Source organism: Brienomyrus brachyistius, unplaced genomic scaffold, assembly GCF_023856365.1.
Source record: "Brienomyrus brachyistius isolate T26 unplaced genomic scaffold, BBRACH_0.4 scaffold49, whole genome shotgun sequence".
Taxonomy (NCBI): Eukaryota; Metazoa; Chordata; class Actinopteri; order Osteoglossiformes; family Mormyridae; genus Brienomyrus; species Brienomyrus brachyistius.
Genome location: NW_026042324.1, coordinates 1,923,051 through 1,942,586, shown reverse-complemented (window position 1 = coordinate 1,942,586; position 19,536 = coordinate 1,923,051). Strand labels below are relative to the sequence as shown.

General features: G+C 39.0%; 1 protein-coding gene across 1 annotated transcript in view; it reads left to right on the top strand.

Moving 5' to 3' along the window:
• The window catches only part of LOC125723490 (protein kinase C-binding protein NELL1-like), a 217,441-nt gene that overhangs the window by 137,634 nt on the left and 60,271 nt on the right, over positions 1-19,536 (top strand). Inside the window, exon 15 of the mRNA XM_049000104.1 lies at positions 13,844-13,966. Within this exon, the coding sequence (XP_048856061.1) occupies positions 13,844-13,966 (123 nt within the window). The remainder of the gene's footprint in view (positions 1-13,843; positions 13,967-19,536) is intronic.

Here is a 19,536-nt window from a genome sequence, read left to right as displayed (position 1 = left end):
CGAGGCCACATTTTCTCGGTTTATTTTTAGGTTTAATGAAATGATCTCACTTGCACACCTTGCATATTGTGTCATAAGTAAATATGCTATGAGACAAACATTAGCACAGTTAATACTACTGGTAAGTACTGGTGCTGAATCTAAATGGGAGCAGCTGTCAATTCATTCCATTTTAGGACATCATGGATTTTGTGTGAACATAAACTCTTTATACAGTTCTGATGCTGTTTTAATCATTGCCAGTTGTATAATATCCAATTGACCTGGATACCTTTGTGTAAATCAGAGAAATCAGGAGGAAGAGCTCACTTTTCATATGCATTCCTCAGGCAGTATCCTTTTCATAATAAATTATGTGACACTATGCCAGAAATTTTGAACACTGGTTGAATGTGGGAGAATGAAAGACAAAGTATTGTATATCAAGAAAAATTTATATAAAAAGAATTTCTCTATATTTTTGATCAGTGTCAATTAGATTGTTAACCTGGGTAGGTGGAAAGGTTTTGACAGCTCTAAAAACATATTTCCCAAATAAATACAGGCAAATATCTATAGCATCACAGCTGTCACACAAGGTCCTGAAAGAGTTCTGTTATGTCGAAAGGCATTTCTCCCAATCCTCCTTGTCTATTGAAGTGCAGCTGACATTCATCGTTCCACTGAAAATGCCATTAACCAGTCCTCAAGGAGGCTTTGATTAAAATGCAAGAGATAATTAGAAGTCTATGCAAGTTTTAACCTTTAAGTCCAGCACATTTCAATGGTGGTTTGGTGAATTAATGAAGGAAATGGAACAGTTACAATAGCTAATAGAATACTTTTTTCAATTTCTGCAGAACAAAGCAATATTAAGTATGTTATATGCAAAAGTGAGTTATGTAGGAGAAAAAGCTGTCTTTAATTAGCTGAAAGCTGGCAGTCATGTGGAAGTGGGTGTCCATGGAAAATCGATTCGTTTTGTTGTTTCTAAACAGTTTGGGTTGTTGCCATGGTGAACACTATGATCGGCTCTGCTTTCACAAGGCAGGTTTGAAGGTAAATCTCTTTCCCTTTCAAATATTTTTTTCTTGCTAAAACAGAACCGTGCTTATAAGTGAATATGATTTTTCCAAGAATAGTACATTTCTTTTTTTCCATATTTTCTTTTCTCATCTTGGCTTAAACTACAAACATCTAACTGATATCAAACTCATTAATTGTATTCACCAGACTTCAGGGAATTCATGTGTTTTTAGCACTGGTCTACCGACACTGCTGAGGCTTTGATATGTAAGGAGATAACTCAGAAACTGTTTGACAGGAACTCAAACTGAAAAAATTTTGAGACAGATCGCCCCAATATTGAAACAGTGCTGCACAGCGGTAGCAAAAAAGGGTATGTTTTGACATTTGATAAGACAGTAACTCAAAAACCATTTGAGGCATTGTGTGAAAAATGGGGTTTTATTGTGGAAACGAGGAACAACACAAGACACACTTCAACACGGGACGGATCTGGGGAAACGGACTAGCACACGGACTAAATACACAAATCTTACGGACGGAAATGCAGAACAGCCGAAAACAATCAGGAATTCACACAAAGTTCATGAGGGGGCGTGGCACACAGTATCGTACGAGCAATGACACACTGTATGGGTGACAAACTGGTAAAATTTTGTCCCAAAGATTGTCCCAAAATTGAAGCAGCACCGCATAATAATAGCAAAAAATGCAGGTTTAGCACTTCATCCCATTAACACAATAACTTCCAATTCAACATACCTTCAAATAAATTCAGCACCTGTGATCTATTAGGTTGTTTAAAGTACATATTCGCATGTTATGTTTTGCACTTTGCAATATGTCTGGTGGTCTGTTGGTCACTGTATTTTGCCCTCAACCTGAATTCTCTGTTTAGCACCGGTTTACTGCCGATGTCTCCACCAATATTTTAAAAACTATTTGATGGATCTTTTTTAAACTTTGCAGAGACATTTTATTTTATGGGTGGCGATCTATAAATGATTGCATTTTGAGACAGATCGTCCCAAAACTGATGCAAAGCAGGTTAGTGGCAGCAAAGGGACGGGTAAAAGCAAACGACTCAGTGAATGTGCTAAGTGAATGAATCATATTATTGTCACGATCGGCGCCGATTAAGCAGGTGATCGCTCGGGCAGGCGAGCAAGGAGCAGGCAGACAGGCGGAATACGGGGAAATACTGGGGATTTATTGGCGAAAGGAGCAGGGCAGGACGGAACGCTGGCACTGACATCGACAAACATCAATGACGGACAAGGGACACAGGCAAGACTTGGACTCAAATAGACAGGACAGATAAAAATAACTAGACACAGCTGGGTACGGACAGGGAAGCACACGTGGATAATCAGGGGGGCGTGGCACACACGAGGATCGTACGAGCCGGGCATGACAATTATTGCTTCACAAACAATTTAAGGAAGAATATCTATAGCTGGTTTCATTTTCAGACAAGTTTCCCAAAAATGAAGCATCAGGGCTGTTTATCAGCAAAGGAAGGAAACAGCAGCTATATAAGACACTTGGTCTTGTAAACACAGTAACTCTAAAAGTATTTTGCGTATCTTTTTCAAAAAAGGACAGGCAAGAATGAAAATAATGCCTGTAGTCGCCATCTTGTGAACACAGCCATCAACCATCTAAACATATTACCGTCCACCTTTTTACAAACTTCCTAGGAACATTATACAGGTCAGTGATTGTAAAATTGTGGGGAACTGAATGATTTTCTGGGTATTCTATAATAAAGTTTTTGATTTTTTTGTTGCTAGCCTCCCTGTTCAGCAAATTTTGTCCATTGCAGTCTGGCAGCCTGTCTACAAAATATATCATGGGGAATTCGGCAAAATTCATCATGGGAGAATGTAATTGTGTTTGTTTTTTGGAGTGGTGGGGATAGTGTAAGGAAGGCTTGTAACAGCAATATTTTTGTTGCGCTGCAGCATTTATGGTTTAGCAAAATTTATTATGGGCAAACCCCCTCCCCTACCCCCAAGGCCCTCATTCCCACTCGGGTTAAATTTAATCCTGTTACGTACTGTAAACCTAGCTCAAGTAAGTAGTCACACATGAAAAAACCAGTACAAAGCAGAACTGGTAAACTTAATTGCATTAAGACAAGTCTCCAGGGCTACCGAATAATGGCCTGCCCCTGCATTTGGACTTCACTCTCAGCTGTGTATATATATCCTCACAATGTGATAAAAAACCTGTTATTTTGACCTTGTGGGACATTTTTTCGGTCCCCATAAGGGAAAACTCAATTTTATAGAAATCTATAACTGTAATCAAAAAGCTAAAATAGCCAAAAGTCTCGTATTTAGTTTGATTACATTTGGTTAAGGTTAGGGCTGGGTAGGGGTTAAGCTTGTCATTGTTGGGATTAGGGTTTTACCCATAGAAATGAATGGATGGTCTCCAGAAAGATATGAATAGAAATGTATGTCTGTCTGAGAATGTCTGAAAAGGAGAGTGATTACCAACCTTTAACCATTCAGAATGTGAGTTCAGCCATCAAGCAAGATCATTTGTCATTTGTTCTCTAGTATACCTTGTTGTTTTGTGAACAAAGCATTGGTATACTCTAAGTGAAAAAGATAAGATTTAAAATCCTTTGATTTATAAATACTGTTCTTGTTGATTAACTCTGTGTACATACTTTAAATAAGAACGTTCATATTTCATCCATCCATCCATCCAACCATCATCTTCCACTTATCCGAGGTCGGGTCGTGGGGGCAGCAGTCTCAGCAGGGAAACCCAGACTTCACTCTCCCCGGCCACTTCATCCAACTCCTCCGGGGGAATCGCAAAGGTGTTCCCAGGCCAGCCGAGAGACATAGACCCTCCAGCGTGTCCTGGGTCTTCCCTGGGGCCTCCTCCAAGTGGGACATGCCCGGAACACCTCACCAGGGAGGCGTCCAGGACGCATCCTAAGCAGATGCCCGAGCCACCTCATCTGGCTCCTCTCAATGTGGAGGAGCAGCGGCTCTACTCTGAGTCTCTCCCAAATGACCGAGCTCCTCACCCTATCTCTAAGGGAGAGCCCAGCCACCCTGTGAAGGAAAATCATTTCGGCCGCTTGTATTCACAATCTCGTTCTTCCAGTCACTACCCATAGCTCATGACTATAGGTGAGGGTAGGAACATAGATCGACTGGTAAATCGAGAGCTTTGCCTTTTGGCTCAGCTCCTTCTTCATCATAACAGATGGATGCAGCACATCACTGCTGACGCCGCACCAATCCGCCTGTCGATCTCCCGTTCCATCCTTCCCTTACTCGCGGACAAGACCCCGAGATACTTAAAATCCTCCACTTGGGGAAGGACCTCCTACCCAACCCGGAGAGAGTACTCCACCCTCCATCCTCATCATGTCCCCCCTTGAAGTCAAGTAGATTAAACAGGATCTACCTCTCCTAATTCCATGTTGGCTGTCCCTCAGAATGTTATTTGAATCCAGGTAATCTACCATTTCTGTTTGGATTATAGCTTCCATTGCTTTGTCATTCATTCAAGTTGAACTAATTAACCTATAGTTTGATGGATTACTTCTATCCCCTTTTTTGATTATGCACATTATATTAGCATGCTTCCAATCAGAAGGTACTGCACCAGCAGATATGGATTTCTGAAATAGTAAAGTCAAAGGTCAGCAAATAATATCCCTCATCTCTTTTAAAACTATAGGTAAGATGCCATCAGGGCCCTGCGATTTATTTATCTTGAGCTTAGCTAGGCTTTGTAGCACATCAGCTTCAGTTATACATATATTAGTCATAGACAATGCTGGATTAGTAATAAGAGTCGGCGTGTTACTCATGTCCTCTACAGTGAATAATCCGTGTAAATCATTAAACTCATTAAACTATATCAATTTCATTTTCAATTATAAGACTTTTACTATCTTGCAGATTAGTGATTTAATCATTTAGAGCTCTTTTGGGGTTAAAATATTGGAAAGTATTTCTCTGACATAATAGTAAAAAAGGGTTCCCAGAGAGGGCACAGGCATGTGTGTGTCGTCCCCCCCATCCCATGCATGGGATGTATATTTAACTCACTTATTTTATACTTTTATCTGGAACAATTAATTTGTACTCCATCACATTTGAACCCTCAAGGATTTTAGCACAATGATTTAACTGTTGACCTACACAAATTCTTTTGACCTTTTACCAAATCGCGCTGTAGTGCGATGTGCACATGAAATACTAAACTGAGAAAACATGACACAGTTTCCCTCCCATACAGGTTCAAAACGGTGCACAGCATTATGTTTTTCAATACGGAGTGTCTGCACAATATATGGGTCCAAGTCCATTCAAACTGAGCAAAATGTGAACATTCTTATTTACAGTATATAGAAGGGATTAGCTGCAGTCAACAGGAACGGCATGTACAAAAAGTATTTTTAGCTTTCACTTAGATTAGGGAAAACCAATTCCTCGTCCACAAATCAACAAGGACTACTACTGACAACGTGTCAAACAGGGAGGCTGCCTATGAAAAAAAAATAATATAAACTCTATCATACAATATATAGTATTCAGAAAATCATGTTGTGCCTCACAATTTTAGAATCACTGTCCTATACAATTCACCTGGGAAGTTTGCAAAATGATTTACAAAATAAGTTTAGATGACAGATGGCTGTGTTCCAAAAGTAGCTGCGTTGTTTTTGCTCTTGGTTGCCCGATGTCTTGCAGTTTCAGTTTTGCTGCCCTCTGTAGTGCAGTTTCAATTTTGGATTGATCTGAGGTCTATCGGGGGTAGGGTGCACATTTTCATTCATATAATGATTTTGTGAAGTGCTAATATGATCCATCAAAGATCAAATAGAGTAAATACAGTAAGAATAAAGGTCACTTGATATTTAACATTTTCACAAGCAATTTCAGGCTGTGAACGATCTTGTGCATGGCAGTTTGTGTTCATACTACATTTGGCTGTAGATATGGACGGTCACAATTGGTGTATGCATACGGCAGTGATATTCCACCAGACCAGGAGAGGGCAGTGAATGTTAAGGGGTAAACTTTTACCAACAATTTTAAAGCTATTAGTCTAGGCTTGGGAAGTACAAGTAATGTGGCATACCAAGTTACAGTATGTTGAAATTAGGGGTGTGTCTCGATTATAGAAATTAATCTAATTAATTAGAATCTTTGTAATTAATTAATCGAAATTAATCTAATTTTAATCACATTTCAATATTTGACACAAGAAATAAGAAATTTAAGTTTGATTGATGAATGAATCAATATACATAAGCTTAAACTTCAAAATCTTGTTTATTTTCCCATCAGGCTACTACACAGACCAATATATGAGTGCAGAAAACACAGAGCAAACTGTTTTCATAACACTGGAAATTTTGACCAAAAATGCCAAACTACTGATTGACAGCTGCTCCCATTTTTCAAACATCGTGATAAAAAAACAGAAAAACCAAACAATCCCGTTTCAGTCAAGAACTCCCTCAAGTATCCCTGGCCAAAAATAAACAGAGCAACAGTTCAAGATAAAGTGCTATGTCTCCCATCTAAAATGGTATAATTACTTACCTTAAATACTTACCTGATAAGCTGTTAAGTGGTTCGATCTGTGAAAAAGGTAATATAAACACTAGCGCGCCAATGGGATTTACAATGTTATATTAGCATCCCGCTAGTCGCTAGTTAATTTAACCGCTTGTAAGTGCAAAGTATTTATTGTGTATTGTTTGAGTTGTAATGTATGTATTATGTGTTCAGTTTCACAGTGCCTGTTTTAGTAAACACCGCAAACTGCAAGATCTGCTTCCTGGATGTTTATTGGAGGAGCCTGTTAGCTATCTGTCAAGCTAAAAACTGCGCACTCACATTAGCAAGGACAGAATAGTGCAAATAAAATGCGTAATTATTTTTTTATTCGTTATTTTTTCTGTAATTACTTAATTGAAATTAACACGTTAAAGTCCCAGCCCTAGTTGAAATCCTTATGACAAAATTACCCCCACAACCCTGCTCGGTCAATTTTATCACCATGGTTTACAAATGCAGGGATAGTACTGCTTTTTAAAATACCGTAGACCTCAGTATATTGTCTGGGCAGTAGGGGTATAACGATGTACCCGTACTCAGCTCACGTTTCCACACACAATGCATAGCTCAGAATTCGATACACTTAATGAAATTTCTAAGAAATGTAATTTCAATATGATGTTTGGACGGCAGAAGGCATGATGCGTACTGTATGTAGTTGAATTGCAAAATTTCGTGGCATGAAATTTTGTTAGACCCCTACTAGACACTATGAAAAATTAGATATGCAGATACCTCCGACCATCCTCATGCACTCACTGATCAGTGAAAGTCCACGTGGCTGCCTACAATACTGGTAATACCTAATCAATTATCTAATACATGCACGTTTGATGCACACAGATGTGCAAGGATTCCACTAGACAAAAAAATCTGGGCTACCTGTGCTCCGACCACCGTCGTCCGCAGCCAACCCATGATGGCAAAATTTGAAGTCACGTCCACTCATCTGCAATCAAAAGCGTATGTGGAAAAGCGAAGGATGAATTTGCCTTAACAAATGGAGTGATCCTGGGTCTTATTTATCAAATTGTGAATAGAACAGTTTTTAAATGTGTGATTATGAATTCCTGGTACACACAGGCAAATTGGCATTTATCAGTAATGCATACGAACGGCTGTATGAAAGGAAGATTGATCAATCTAGTGCATTTTAAATGTGACCGCCAGTGCACAGCAAGACTAATTTAAATAAATAAACACTCTCAAGTATCCATATATGGGCATATAACTGCCACATAATACTCGTCGAACCACACAATAAGAGAACGTGTTACAGAATTGGAAATTGAGAAGAGACGTATATTGCTTGTCTGTAATGTATTTTACATAATATACTTGTAACGGTTTTTTGCTATTAATAAATAAACCATGCAGTGGGAACTTTGCTGAAAATAAGTTGGTAGTTTTGCTTGATGTAATAGAAAAAAAAGAGGACTTGTTTTGTAGCTTCACCAGCGGCCTGTCAGAGAAAGAGAAGGAGCTAGCATGGGGATGTCATGGCGGGGCATGACGAAGGAAGGAAGATCCACATAGCAGCTCCAACAAGACAGGATTTTATTGAGGAAACAAACAGAAAGGGAGAAACAGAAAACAAAGGGATTGCAAGGGGACAAACTAAACTGGTAAAACAGCAACTAAGGCAGGGAGCAACACCGTGAACAACAATGCTAATGATAGGGAGGAACACAGGAAAACTACAATAACTAAAAGCAATAACTATCACAACTACAACTAACAATCATAGGTAGCACAGGTCAACAGCTACAATCAAACAAAAGCTGGCACTTAAATACACTATTTAACAAACCACAGTGGTGGAGAGGAACCATAACCAATCAACCAATCTGAGTGCAGGGCTGAGTGCAACAAGGATCAGGTGGGGTATATTACAGTTAACAAGCACTAGAGACTAGGACACAGTAACAAACACTGAGGGCTAACTACGCTAGGAGAGATCAAGGAACACTAGTGAAATATACTGTCATTTGCTCTTAAGGATTTGCTGATATAAATTCAAATGGTGACCTTTTTTTTGGCCTGGCAGTGTAGAATTAAACAAGTCACGGGCAGGGTAACTATAAACAAAGACAAAAAAGACGTTAACAATAGCAAGCCAAAGGGGATAAAACAAATCCAAAATTCTTACCAAAAAGAAAGACTGGCCTCAGGCCGACCTCAAACTCATGTTGGAAGGGATGTTTGCTTCTGAGCTTCATGCTCAGCCCATTGAGCCACTCAGTGCCACAGAGAGCAGGGAAACACACTAGGACAACACCAAATGGGATGGCCAAGAGTACCTGCTACCTAAACAGGGAAAATAAATCTAGGATAGGGCCAGATGAACACAGATCCTGACAGGAGACATGTGACACATGTCGTTAATGCTGTATGTAACAGATATAGGTTAGATACTTCTGTGGTTACATTTAACTGGCTGCAGCAAGTAATATGTGTCATACACTGCAGTAGACCAACAAGTAAATGGTGGAAAATGAATTGTGTCAGACACATCAGTTGTCTTGTAAAGCATATACAGGCTTTCATTGACTTGTATCTGCATTTGGTACCAGGACCAAGTCCAGGCACAAGTGAATTGGACATATCTCAATAGTTACAGGGGAGAAGCAAGACATTAAGTACTGTACTGTAATGTACACACAGTACTCTACAGCAAATAATGTATATATAAAATCACAAAACCTTATAAGGAAAAGAGATTTCATAAAAAATAAGGCAAAATCAAAAGATGTGTACAGTACCAGACAATGAGAGCTGAGAAAGAAGACCATGTCTGAAGCTGTGGTGAAATATTTTATTGTACAGTATAGTAAGTCTCTTTTATGTAACAAAATAGCACAGTACCTGTACTGTGCCTGTATCATATCTGGTTATTGTAGCTGTCCATTACTCTATGCATACTCTATTACAATTTTGATATGGACAGTAGGTCATTATATGGCTGGCAGGCTGCCCATTCTCCTGCACCTGTTACACTAATCCATACACCTGCTAACATCCTACTATGTCTGCTTTCAGGCACCTCTCTATCAGTGTAGGCCCATATTATTTACTATGGACCTCTGACGTAAATGCGATTGGACATGACTTGGCATGTCTCAATGTAAGGCTGTATTTAGTGATATATTATTTCTTTGGCCATGTACCATATATTTGGAAAGATTCCGTGTCATGAGCATGATCTGCCTGCACATGCTTTGGGTGAACAAAACTTGATCATTCTATTTTTCAGTCTAACAAGGTTGATAATCAAGTGGGAGTAAGTGCAAATCATATGTGCTGATCGGTTTGCTTCAGTCACACTTCACTGCCACTAGGGGTTTGTGTGTACGCATGCTTGGGAGTAGGCGTAAATATATGCACATTTTTATGCACAGTAAGAATTTGATTAATATCATTTTATGCAAAAAAATTGCGTATGCGCGGTTTATACACAAACTATCCATGCAAATGGTTGATAAATGAGACAGACCCCTAGTGTCTTCTACAGTCTTCTACGTTTCCTTCCTTTTCTGTCACACAGAGCTACTGCTTAATTTTTAGGACACTTTTTTTTTTTTTTAATTAAACCAGACGTAGATCTTCCTTTGTATATTTTTTTTGTGATGCAGCAATCAGATCCATCAAATAATTTTTGACTTTTTGCTTCATAAGGTCAAATGTCGTGAATTTCACCCTTCCTCTCGCTCCCACTAAGTGGCGTCAAGATTTTCGGAGGATCTGTCTCAAGCTCTTCAAATGGCTTATCCATGGGAAGCCTGTAACTGTAGTAAAGCCAGTTTTATATGTGAAATTCAGTTTTATGGTTGTAATGTGTTTCAAAAAGAGCAAACCAGATGATGTCTGACACACCTTTGATATCTACAGGCAGAGATGCTCTCTGATCTTTTTTGCTTTTCGAGCCCTTTCACCATGTGTGCTAAATCATGGTAGTGTCATTGACAAGAGGTGATCTCTGCTGTAACTAGACTCGTTCAACATGTAAAACACCCTAACACACCACTTAATTTTGCCTTATTTTATTAGAATCATTTGAATGTTTGCATGTGCACTTCACGTTCAATAGCTGCCGCATGCTTACAGTGACTGTTGATGAATGGAGTGCAATTACTAATAAAGATTTATAGAAATATATAATCAATCTGGAAATCAGCTGGTGTGCATTGCCCCTCTTAGCCAACGGCTTAAACTACACTTTACTGGACATGTCTCTCTCGTTCAGTTTTATAGATATAAGTCCATCCATGCGATCCTTTGTATTATGAATGGTGTAATCATTAATGGACATTGATCCTTCAAATCAACAGTCTATCTTGCAATTAATCCTTCAATAAATCTTACAATATATCATTCATTAAAAGTATATTTATCAATAAATAATGAAATATACATTGAAATATGTTTTGCAATAGCAAATTGAATGATTTTTTGACAATTTTCATTATTGATGTATTTATTGGACAATAATTTGACAGATTATTACAGATAGATTGCCACATATAATTAAAGATATATCACAAAAAAATCCTCCATTCTGTTTGCCATTATTGCACTTTTTAATTTTTCATATTTTGTGTGCTCTGGTGCAACAAAATACTCATGTGATTGGCTGATCATTGTACATAGCACGTTTTGTGCACATGCTCTGGAAATTGGTTGAATGATTGTTTCACTAAGAGAATTTCAGAATCTTTCCTCACCGATTATGTGGTTACTTTTATGTATTTATGTGTGCTTCATTAGATTTGAATTCACAAGCTCTGTTTTGTAAGCATAATGCTCTAAGGGTCTGTTACCCTGTGGGAAAACTGTTGATGTTGTACTAAATCATGCCTTAATTGTACTCCTCAGACTCCGGGGACCAAACGTGGTTTTAGCACCAGTCCAGAGCCAGCGCAACCACGGACACTTTTCATACTAGAATGATAACTCAAAAACTATTTGATGGATGTTTTTCAAACTTTGCACAGCCATCGCTCTAAAACCGTAACAGTGCTGCATAGTAATAGCAAAAGACCCCATTAAGATGATAACCAGAGCTGGGTTAACCAGAGAATTGGCCCTGACCTCATAATTCGATCTGATTTCAATTCATAAGTAGCTGGCCTTGTAATATAAGATCAAGATGGAATGGGAGATATGTATTATTAGAAAGATATGAGTGAATAAATTTACTATTGTAAAACTCATGGTATTTACCCAGGTCCATTTTGTTTTAGACAACATCACAAGTAACAAAAAACATGAACCCATCTTAATTCGAGAGTTCATAGTAGCAAATTTAGAGCATGAATAAATTATATTGTCCATTGGATTTGTGAGCTTAACTTAATATTTCATTAGCGTGCCGCACTAAATTGTGTGCAATTTAGTAAATTGTGTCCATTGGTGTATCTGTCTACAGTTCTTACTTTTATGTCACAGAAAATGTTGGTCATAGTGCAAAGAGAAATAAATAGAATATAAATAGACAAATATGAATTATATGACATGTTAACACCTGGACATTAAGTCATTCACTCACAGAAAACTGCATAATTGGTGGGGAAAGATTCTGCAAACTAGCATGTAAGTCAAATGCGCAGTAAATGAGCATGTGTGGTTTCAGAGTTACATGTTACAACTAGGACTCAGAGCATTCAGGAAAAAAACACATTTCTTAGCTTTCTTATTTTCAGTTGATCCATCCAGTAATTCTAGAAATTGTAGGGGTTGGGGGTGTGGGAGGAGTAAGGATTAGATGGGGGGGGGTGAAGGGTTTGTCAAACAGCAGTCTTTCTAGTATATATCTGCCAAAAGTAAATCCTGACATAAATCCTAACATGGGCATTAATTCATAATCATACCTGTCTATCTATATCTAAGCAGATTTCCCCAAGTTGTCCATATAAGCCTTCTGTTGTGCGATAGTAAGGTCCCTGTTTGCAGCTGAGGCTCATGCAGATTGTTGCGCATAAGTGGTAAAATCTTAATAATCAGCTTTCCGGTTTGCATTCCTACTTTGGCACTTTAATGTGCTCTTCTACCACATCATTGGAGGGGGGGGGAGGTAGGTGATAACGAAATCACCTTCCTCCTTTTTCCAGTCTGCCTACTCTGTTACATGTTCCTTTTCATTAATATGGGGGACCATGATTGGTTGGTGCAGAAAGTCCAAAGAAAGAGTGACTTGCCAGAAAATGTTTAATAACAGTCTTAGGCATTGTTGCCAACTATACCATGCATATGGCAGCAATATAATATATTCTCTGCAAAGCACTGGCATATATACAGCCAATTCCAGGGGGGAGAACAGGCCAGGAGGCAACTCTTTGAATTTAACCAGAAAAATGGAAATTGAAAATTACACAGAGCATAAAACACCACAATGTAATGTGCTGAGGCACTGCAAGTGATCCATACATGGAAATATTCTTTGGAGAAAATTGAAAAATACAGATGCATTGCATTTTATTTTCTGATGCAGTATAATTTAATTAAATTAAATAGAAATTAAAAAACAATTCCTAGGGTGGTTGTTTAAAATGTCCCCTTAACTGCAGCATAGAGGACACCTAGATTGATAATGTTGTTCTGTAATTTGCTGAAATGAAAACCATAGTAGAAATTATTTAAGCTACATGACATTCTTTTGAAATATCAATAAGTACAATTGCTTTTGTTTACCTCTGAAAAATATGCATTTTTAGAATATATTGATATGTAGATAGGTTTTTACTATATGAATGTGTTTTGTTCAAATATAAAAAGTAAAAAGGTATCACTGTACTTAAAGAAAAAGGCTTGTTCTTTGCAAAGGAAATTCTAGTTGTTTAATAAAATCATCCATAGATTCTGTAAGTTGTGTTTTGCTGTGTGCATGGCTGAAGATCACCTTGGGGTTCTGAGAACTTCTAATGACAGGTAAAAGGAGCTATAAAAGAACTAGCATATACAGTATAATAAGCTTTTAATGTAACGATAGCAGTTTATCTTTCGTTCAGTCTTGCATAGTTTTGGTCTTTATAACATATCTATGTTCCTAATGAATCCTGCCAATCCAGACAATGCGATGTGTGATTTCATGAGATCTTGGTTTAATTTGATCCCCATCATCTACAGTGCACTAGACTAAGAGTATGTGACTTTAATAATAAGCCTATATCCAAATAACTCCATTTTTTATTGATGTTTTTATGCTTCAGACATTGACCTTGTTGTTCTCCTTGTAGAGCAAGATGAGTGTGCCAGCAGTCAGCAGCCCTGTGACAGGAACGCCATCTGCACCAACAGCATCCAGGGCCACACGTGCACCTGTAAGCCTGGCTATGTGGGCAACGGCACCATTTGCAGAGGTAGGTCTAGCTTTTGTCGGGGAGTAGTGGGACCTTCCTCCGGATCTGCTGTCGGGTTCTGCTCTCCAGTGTGCCCTTTTATTTATCACCAGGTGGCGGTACGATGATGACAATTGATTTTGGTGTAACCTGTGCCTATACCAAAAAAACGCTCTTCATACACTTCCCCTTCCAGTTCCAGTTTAATGGTTGCGCCAGTGTGCAGGCAGGAGGGCTAATCACTATAGGCTACTATCACCTCATAGTAGCAGGACAAGAGCTGCATAACAACATATAGTATGTACAGGTAGTTCTACGGCGATGTGGTGCCTAGGAATGGCACTCCATGATGTGCAGGAGAAGGCAGGGAAAACCTGTTTGAACTGCGCAATGAATGCCATTTTCATGAGGGAAAAAAGCCTCAACAGACCATTTAACTGACACACTATTCAGGGCAGTTACCTTGAAACTTCAGAAAAATAGCTAAACATTCCTCACGCCAGTGGTATGCCATGTGCAGTGTGAAACAAGTAAGATGTCTGTGAAAGATTTAATATGACAGTTGCATTAAATAAATGAATAGTTGAAAAATCTCTGTATGACTGATACTTTGGTTATGTCATTTTAAACAAGCTGTTTTCAGCAAACATGTTAAACTGGTGTGGCTCAATTTTTAATTAGCTATCAGATCAATATGAACTAGGTATATCATTATTGTTAGCGGTATGCCACTGCAGAACGGGAGGGATATTGAGGTGGGGGACAGTCTGTCACTGTCACTGCGCCACCTCCCTGGCATGTCGATGTAATGGAGATGCATTAGAATGAGCGGCAGGTGCACAGCAGGTCTTGGGAGAGATCAATGCAATTTGTAAAAGGCTTCCAGACAGTTTCAGCACTGGGCTCTCTCCAGCACTGCAAGCAGCAGACCTGTAGCTGGGATGTATGCTAATGGTCTGACTGGAAGAGAATGGCTTTATTACTTGGTTGAAAACAAAGCAGTGACCTACATATTCGGCATCTTAGAGGATTGTCATTATTATTTGTCCAAACAAGAAATGATGAAACTTACTATCTGAAGGCTCTATTTAGTCCCACCAGGTTTTCTTGATTTTGCGACTGCAGAAACTAATGTGAAATCAAGCAAACTCCACAATTTGCAAGAGTTTGAAATAACTCATGGCCACACTTCTGAGGATGTCAAGGAGCATTTTAGATTTAGTGCTGTGAGAAATCACCTGCTCTGCCCATCTAATCCAACTTGTACAATTTCTAAGAGTAGTGGATGGATAAACTGGAAACGTGAACCATAGTAACTTTGTTTTTACTTGAATGCCCTGAGTCCTTGTTGTTATATGTACGTTTGAAAATATACTTATTCATTTATTGCACAGTCCATTTACAGTATATGACAATTTGTATCAATTACAGTATAAACATATGCAGTATGTAACAGTATGTTCAAATATATTTCCTTGCTTACAGTAGTAGGTACAGTAGGAGGCACAATCAGAGGCTTCTGTACTGTAGGTCTGAAAACATCCAGGGCACATCCCAGAATATTTGGGTCTTTTTTAAGGGTACACGCAGGGATTGACGTAACTAGTACGCAAGTATACGCATTCACCTTTAAAAATGATTCATGCGGCAATCGATTGTTGTAACAGTGTGAATGCATACATATTTTATGTGCATTTGCACATAAAACTGGACATTCCACCTTTCAAGTATACTTGTTTGTAGTGTCAAAATTCAACTGCAATTGACTAATTCATAACAATTACAATTGTGCCCAGGTGTGAATGGCTCATGCATACACATGAAAGTTGCTACATATTCAATAAAAGTAGCCAGAAATAGAGACATGAGTTAGGTTTTTCTTATTTATTTATCCAACTGAATGTTGCAACTACACATTTAGTCATCTTCATGTAGCCAAGACTTTGGTGATCAGATATCTGGGATCAAAACAAACTGCCACAATAGCTTACTATAGGAACATGTCAATGCCAGGACCAAATATTTCCCAGCAGAACGTTGCCCAAAGCATCACACTGCCTCTCAATAGTACATCCTGGAGTTATTTCTTCCCCATGTACATGACACACACGTACTCAGCAATCCGCCTGATGTAACAGAAAAAGTGACTCATCAGACCAGGCCAACTTCTTCCATTGCTCCATGGTCCAGTTCTGACGCTCACATGCCTATTGTAGGAACTTTTGGCAGTGGAGAGGGAGGAACAGGGACACTCTGACTGGTCTTCGGCTACACAGCAAGTTGCTGTTTTGATACCTTTCTGTCATAGCCAGTATTAACATTTTGAGCAATTTGTGCTGCAGTAGCACTAGATGGGCTAACCTACACTTCCCATGTGATCAAGGAGCCTTGGGTGCCCATGACCCCATTGCTGGTTCACCGGTTGGTCCTTCTTCACCCCATTAGACCTGCCGTTTTAGAGATGTTCTGACCCACTTGTCTATCCTTGTCAAAGTCACTCAGATCCTTACACTTGCCCATTTTTCCTGCTTCCGACACATCAACTTCAACAGCTGACTGTTCCCTTGCATAATATATAATGGCATCCTTGACAGCTGCCATTGTAATGAGATAATCAGTGTTATTCACTTCACCCGTCGGTGGTTTTAATGTTATGGCTGATTGGTGTGTCAAAGTTTCACTGTTGTCTTCTACATCTCATTGAGCATCTGCTAAATATGTTAATGTACTATAACATGATAATGTAGATTTCAAACAGCTTGTTTCCATCATGATTGACAGAGCCTGAGACACTTGTAAAACTATTGTAAAATACGCTTGTGTGCTGTGACACATATTAACACATTTACGCCGTATCAACACCTATAAAAATCAACACTCGTCGATCCATGCTAATTCTGCCTGTTTTTCCTTACAAAATTGGACTTACTTATGAGAGGACAGTACTTCGTTTGAAAGCCACGATTCAGCAATTACTGTTGCATGCTGTTTTAAAATTCAATTCAATTTATTTTTATATAGCGCCTTTCACAACAGAGTCGCCCAAAGGCACTTTACATAGGTGTGTTGTGATACATTACAACATCATTAAGAGGAGTAACACACAACAGGGAAAAGGGAAGACAAAGAATTTAAATAAAGAAAGGCACATGACAATGGATGAGAGGAACCAAAAACTCCCACGTAAGGAGAAAAAAACAAAGTCAACTGGCTGCCCAACCCACCTGGGCAGGCTAACATTATTTTAAAAAAGTGGACTTTCCTGCTAAAAGCAAGGTGTAGGCTGTGATTAAGGTCAAGCCATAGTCCATCAATGAGTCTGTTCTCCATGCTGGCCTGTGTATGGTGGCAGACTGTACCTACTGCATGATGTTACAGTTTGTAAGTTCCATCCAGGATGTCACCCCTCTATGGGACACCAAGCTCAGATGGTGCCCACCCCAGGCACCATCCAGACATGTGGGAAGGCAAAGAGCATGGATGGTTAGAACATGCATTGACACATGAATGGATAAGCATAGCTGATAAAAAAAATGGCACAGACAGCAGCACCAGCAGCCATAGTTATGATATATACTGATATTTAAAAATTATGATACTTGGGCAGATTGAGGAATATAGATTTTGTGCTAATTGCTGTATATCCTCTTTCAGAAATAGCCGAGAAGCCTAGCTTGTCTTTGAGCTGTCCAACTATTCTGCAGCAAGTGGTCAACCATTCTGACAACATTTCAATGGGTTGCTGCAAGACACTATGGCTGTGCTCAAGATCATTATAATTGTATGTTTGCTCACTCTCCTCAGCAAAGAGCACACAAGATCAAAAAGAGTACTGTAAATAGACAAATAAAAGAAGTTTGATCATGTTCACAACAATAAGCCTCTAATCATCTCAACCTTCTCTTTACTCTCCCTAAGCACCATTGCTTTGACTTCATTGAAGCCAACTAGACAACATCCTTAGTTTCAAAATTTGAACATGTCTAGATCATCGCACGTACAATGTTACTGCAGCATTTGGGAAAGATCAGCTAAAGTTTTGAATTATTATGTGAGATAAGATCAAGTGTCTGAAACTATCCTTTTTTTGATACCACTATGCAGCACTGTTGCAGTTCTGGGGCTGTCTGTCTCAAAATTTTATCACTTTCTCATTGTCACCTCTTCAGTATGCCTGCAAAGTTTGAAAAATACTTTATATGCAATACTTTTGGAGTTACAGTGTTCATATGACAAAGGGTCTTCTTCAGCTGCCGTTTTTTTTTTCATTTCATGCTATGAAGAGCTACTACTGTCATGTCACGAAATCTTGGAGGCAAAGCAAGCCTTGTGGGAAAACAAAATGAGCTTTTATTGCACTTAGGCAGTGGCTGGGAAACAAAACAGACCTCGAGGGCTCAATAAACAAGGAACCAAGCATACATATAGACTAGACTTCAATGACAGGACTGGGGAGCACAGGACTGGGAGGTACTCTTATACAGGACTTAGAAGGGAGCAGACGAGGGGCAGCTGGAGTGACCCACATGAGGGCTGAATTGAGATGCAAGACAAAACAAGTAATGGGTGAGAACAGGGGGAGATTTTATTTTAGGACATAACTAACTGGAACCAAAAGGCAGTATTTTCTTATTACATGTACAGTATCATGTGAAACTGCTGAAGAAATGACTATGTATCTACTACAGGATTGTTATATAGAGTGATATATGAATTACGATATTAGCAAGTTTTTCCAAAGGAAAAAAAAATCATCTTCCAGCAGTTTTGATGAAATTTCTCGATTTGACACTGTACCTCAGTAAAAAGAGCTAAGAGCTAAAGAGGATTATAAGCCCCCCGCCCCCTTCTAGATATCTGTCCTGGGGTCTTGTTTCATCGCCTCCGTACGGAATGATGTGAAATGATGTGTTCACCTCTCAAAAAAGCCAATGCATTTTTTATAACTGCAGTAATGCAGTAACTTCAGGCTCAGGGATGCTGTGGATTTAAGAATAAAAGTGCAGTTACCCCAGTTCTGCTCTGTGTGTTCACAGGAAGCATTTCACACTGTTGGTGAGATTCAAGTGAATACAAATGTTGTTTTGTTTTCACCCTCCACAACAGGCGGCACCAGCCCACTTGGTCTGATGTTCAGTGTGCTGTGAGGATTTTGTGAATCGTGTTTCTACCTTCCCCCTTGTATGATTAGAGAGGTCAGCTACTGCACCTTGCAGAAAATGCTGTGCTAGGGCATGTGGGAGGCCGGGAATCTGCTTTGAGGGGTATTTCCATAATTCAGAAAAGCAGCATCTTGCACATGCTGTTATGTTTGCTGATGGCCACACTTTTCCCAGAGATAGTGTGGAAATTATCTGAAACAGGAAGGTGGGATCTGCTTTGACACTGAGTGTAATGCACAAGAACCTTTGAGTGCACCATAGTATACTTCCCCTTTTCTGTCTTCTTAATACATTTTTGTCTCCAAGATCTTTGTGACTTTTTGGTACCAGGTTTGCCACAAAACAAGATACATGTGTAAGGCAGAATCAGCTTCTCTTTGTTTATCTCTCCTATTAAGACACAAAACACCAAGGTGATGTTTGTTTCCC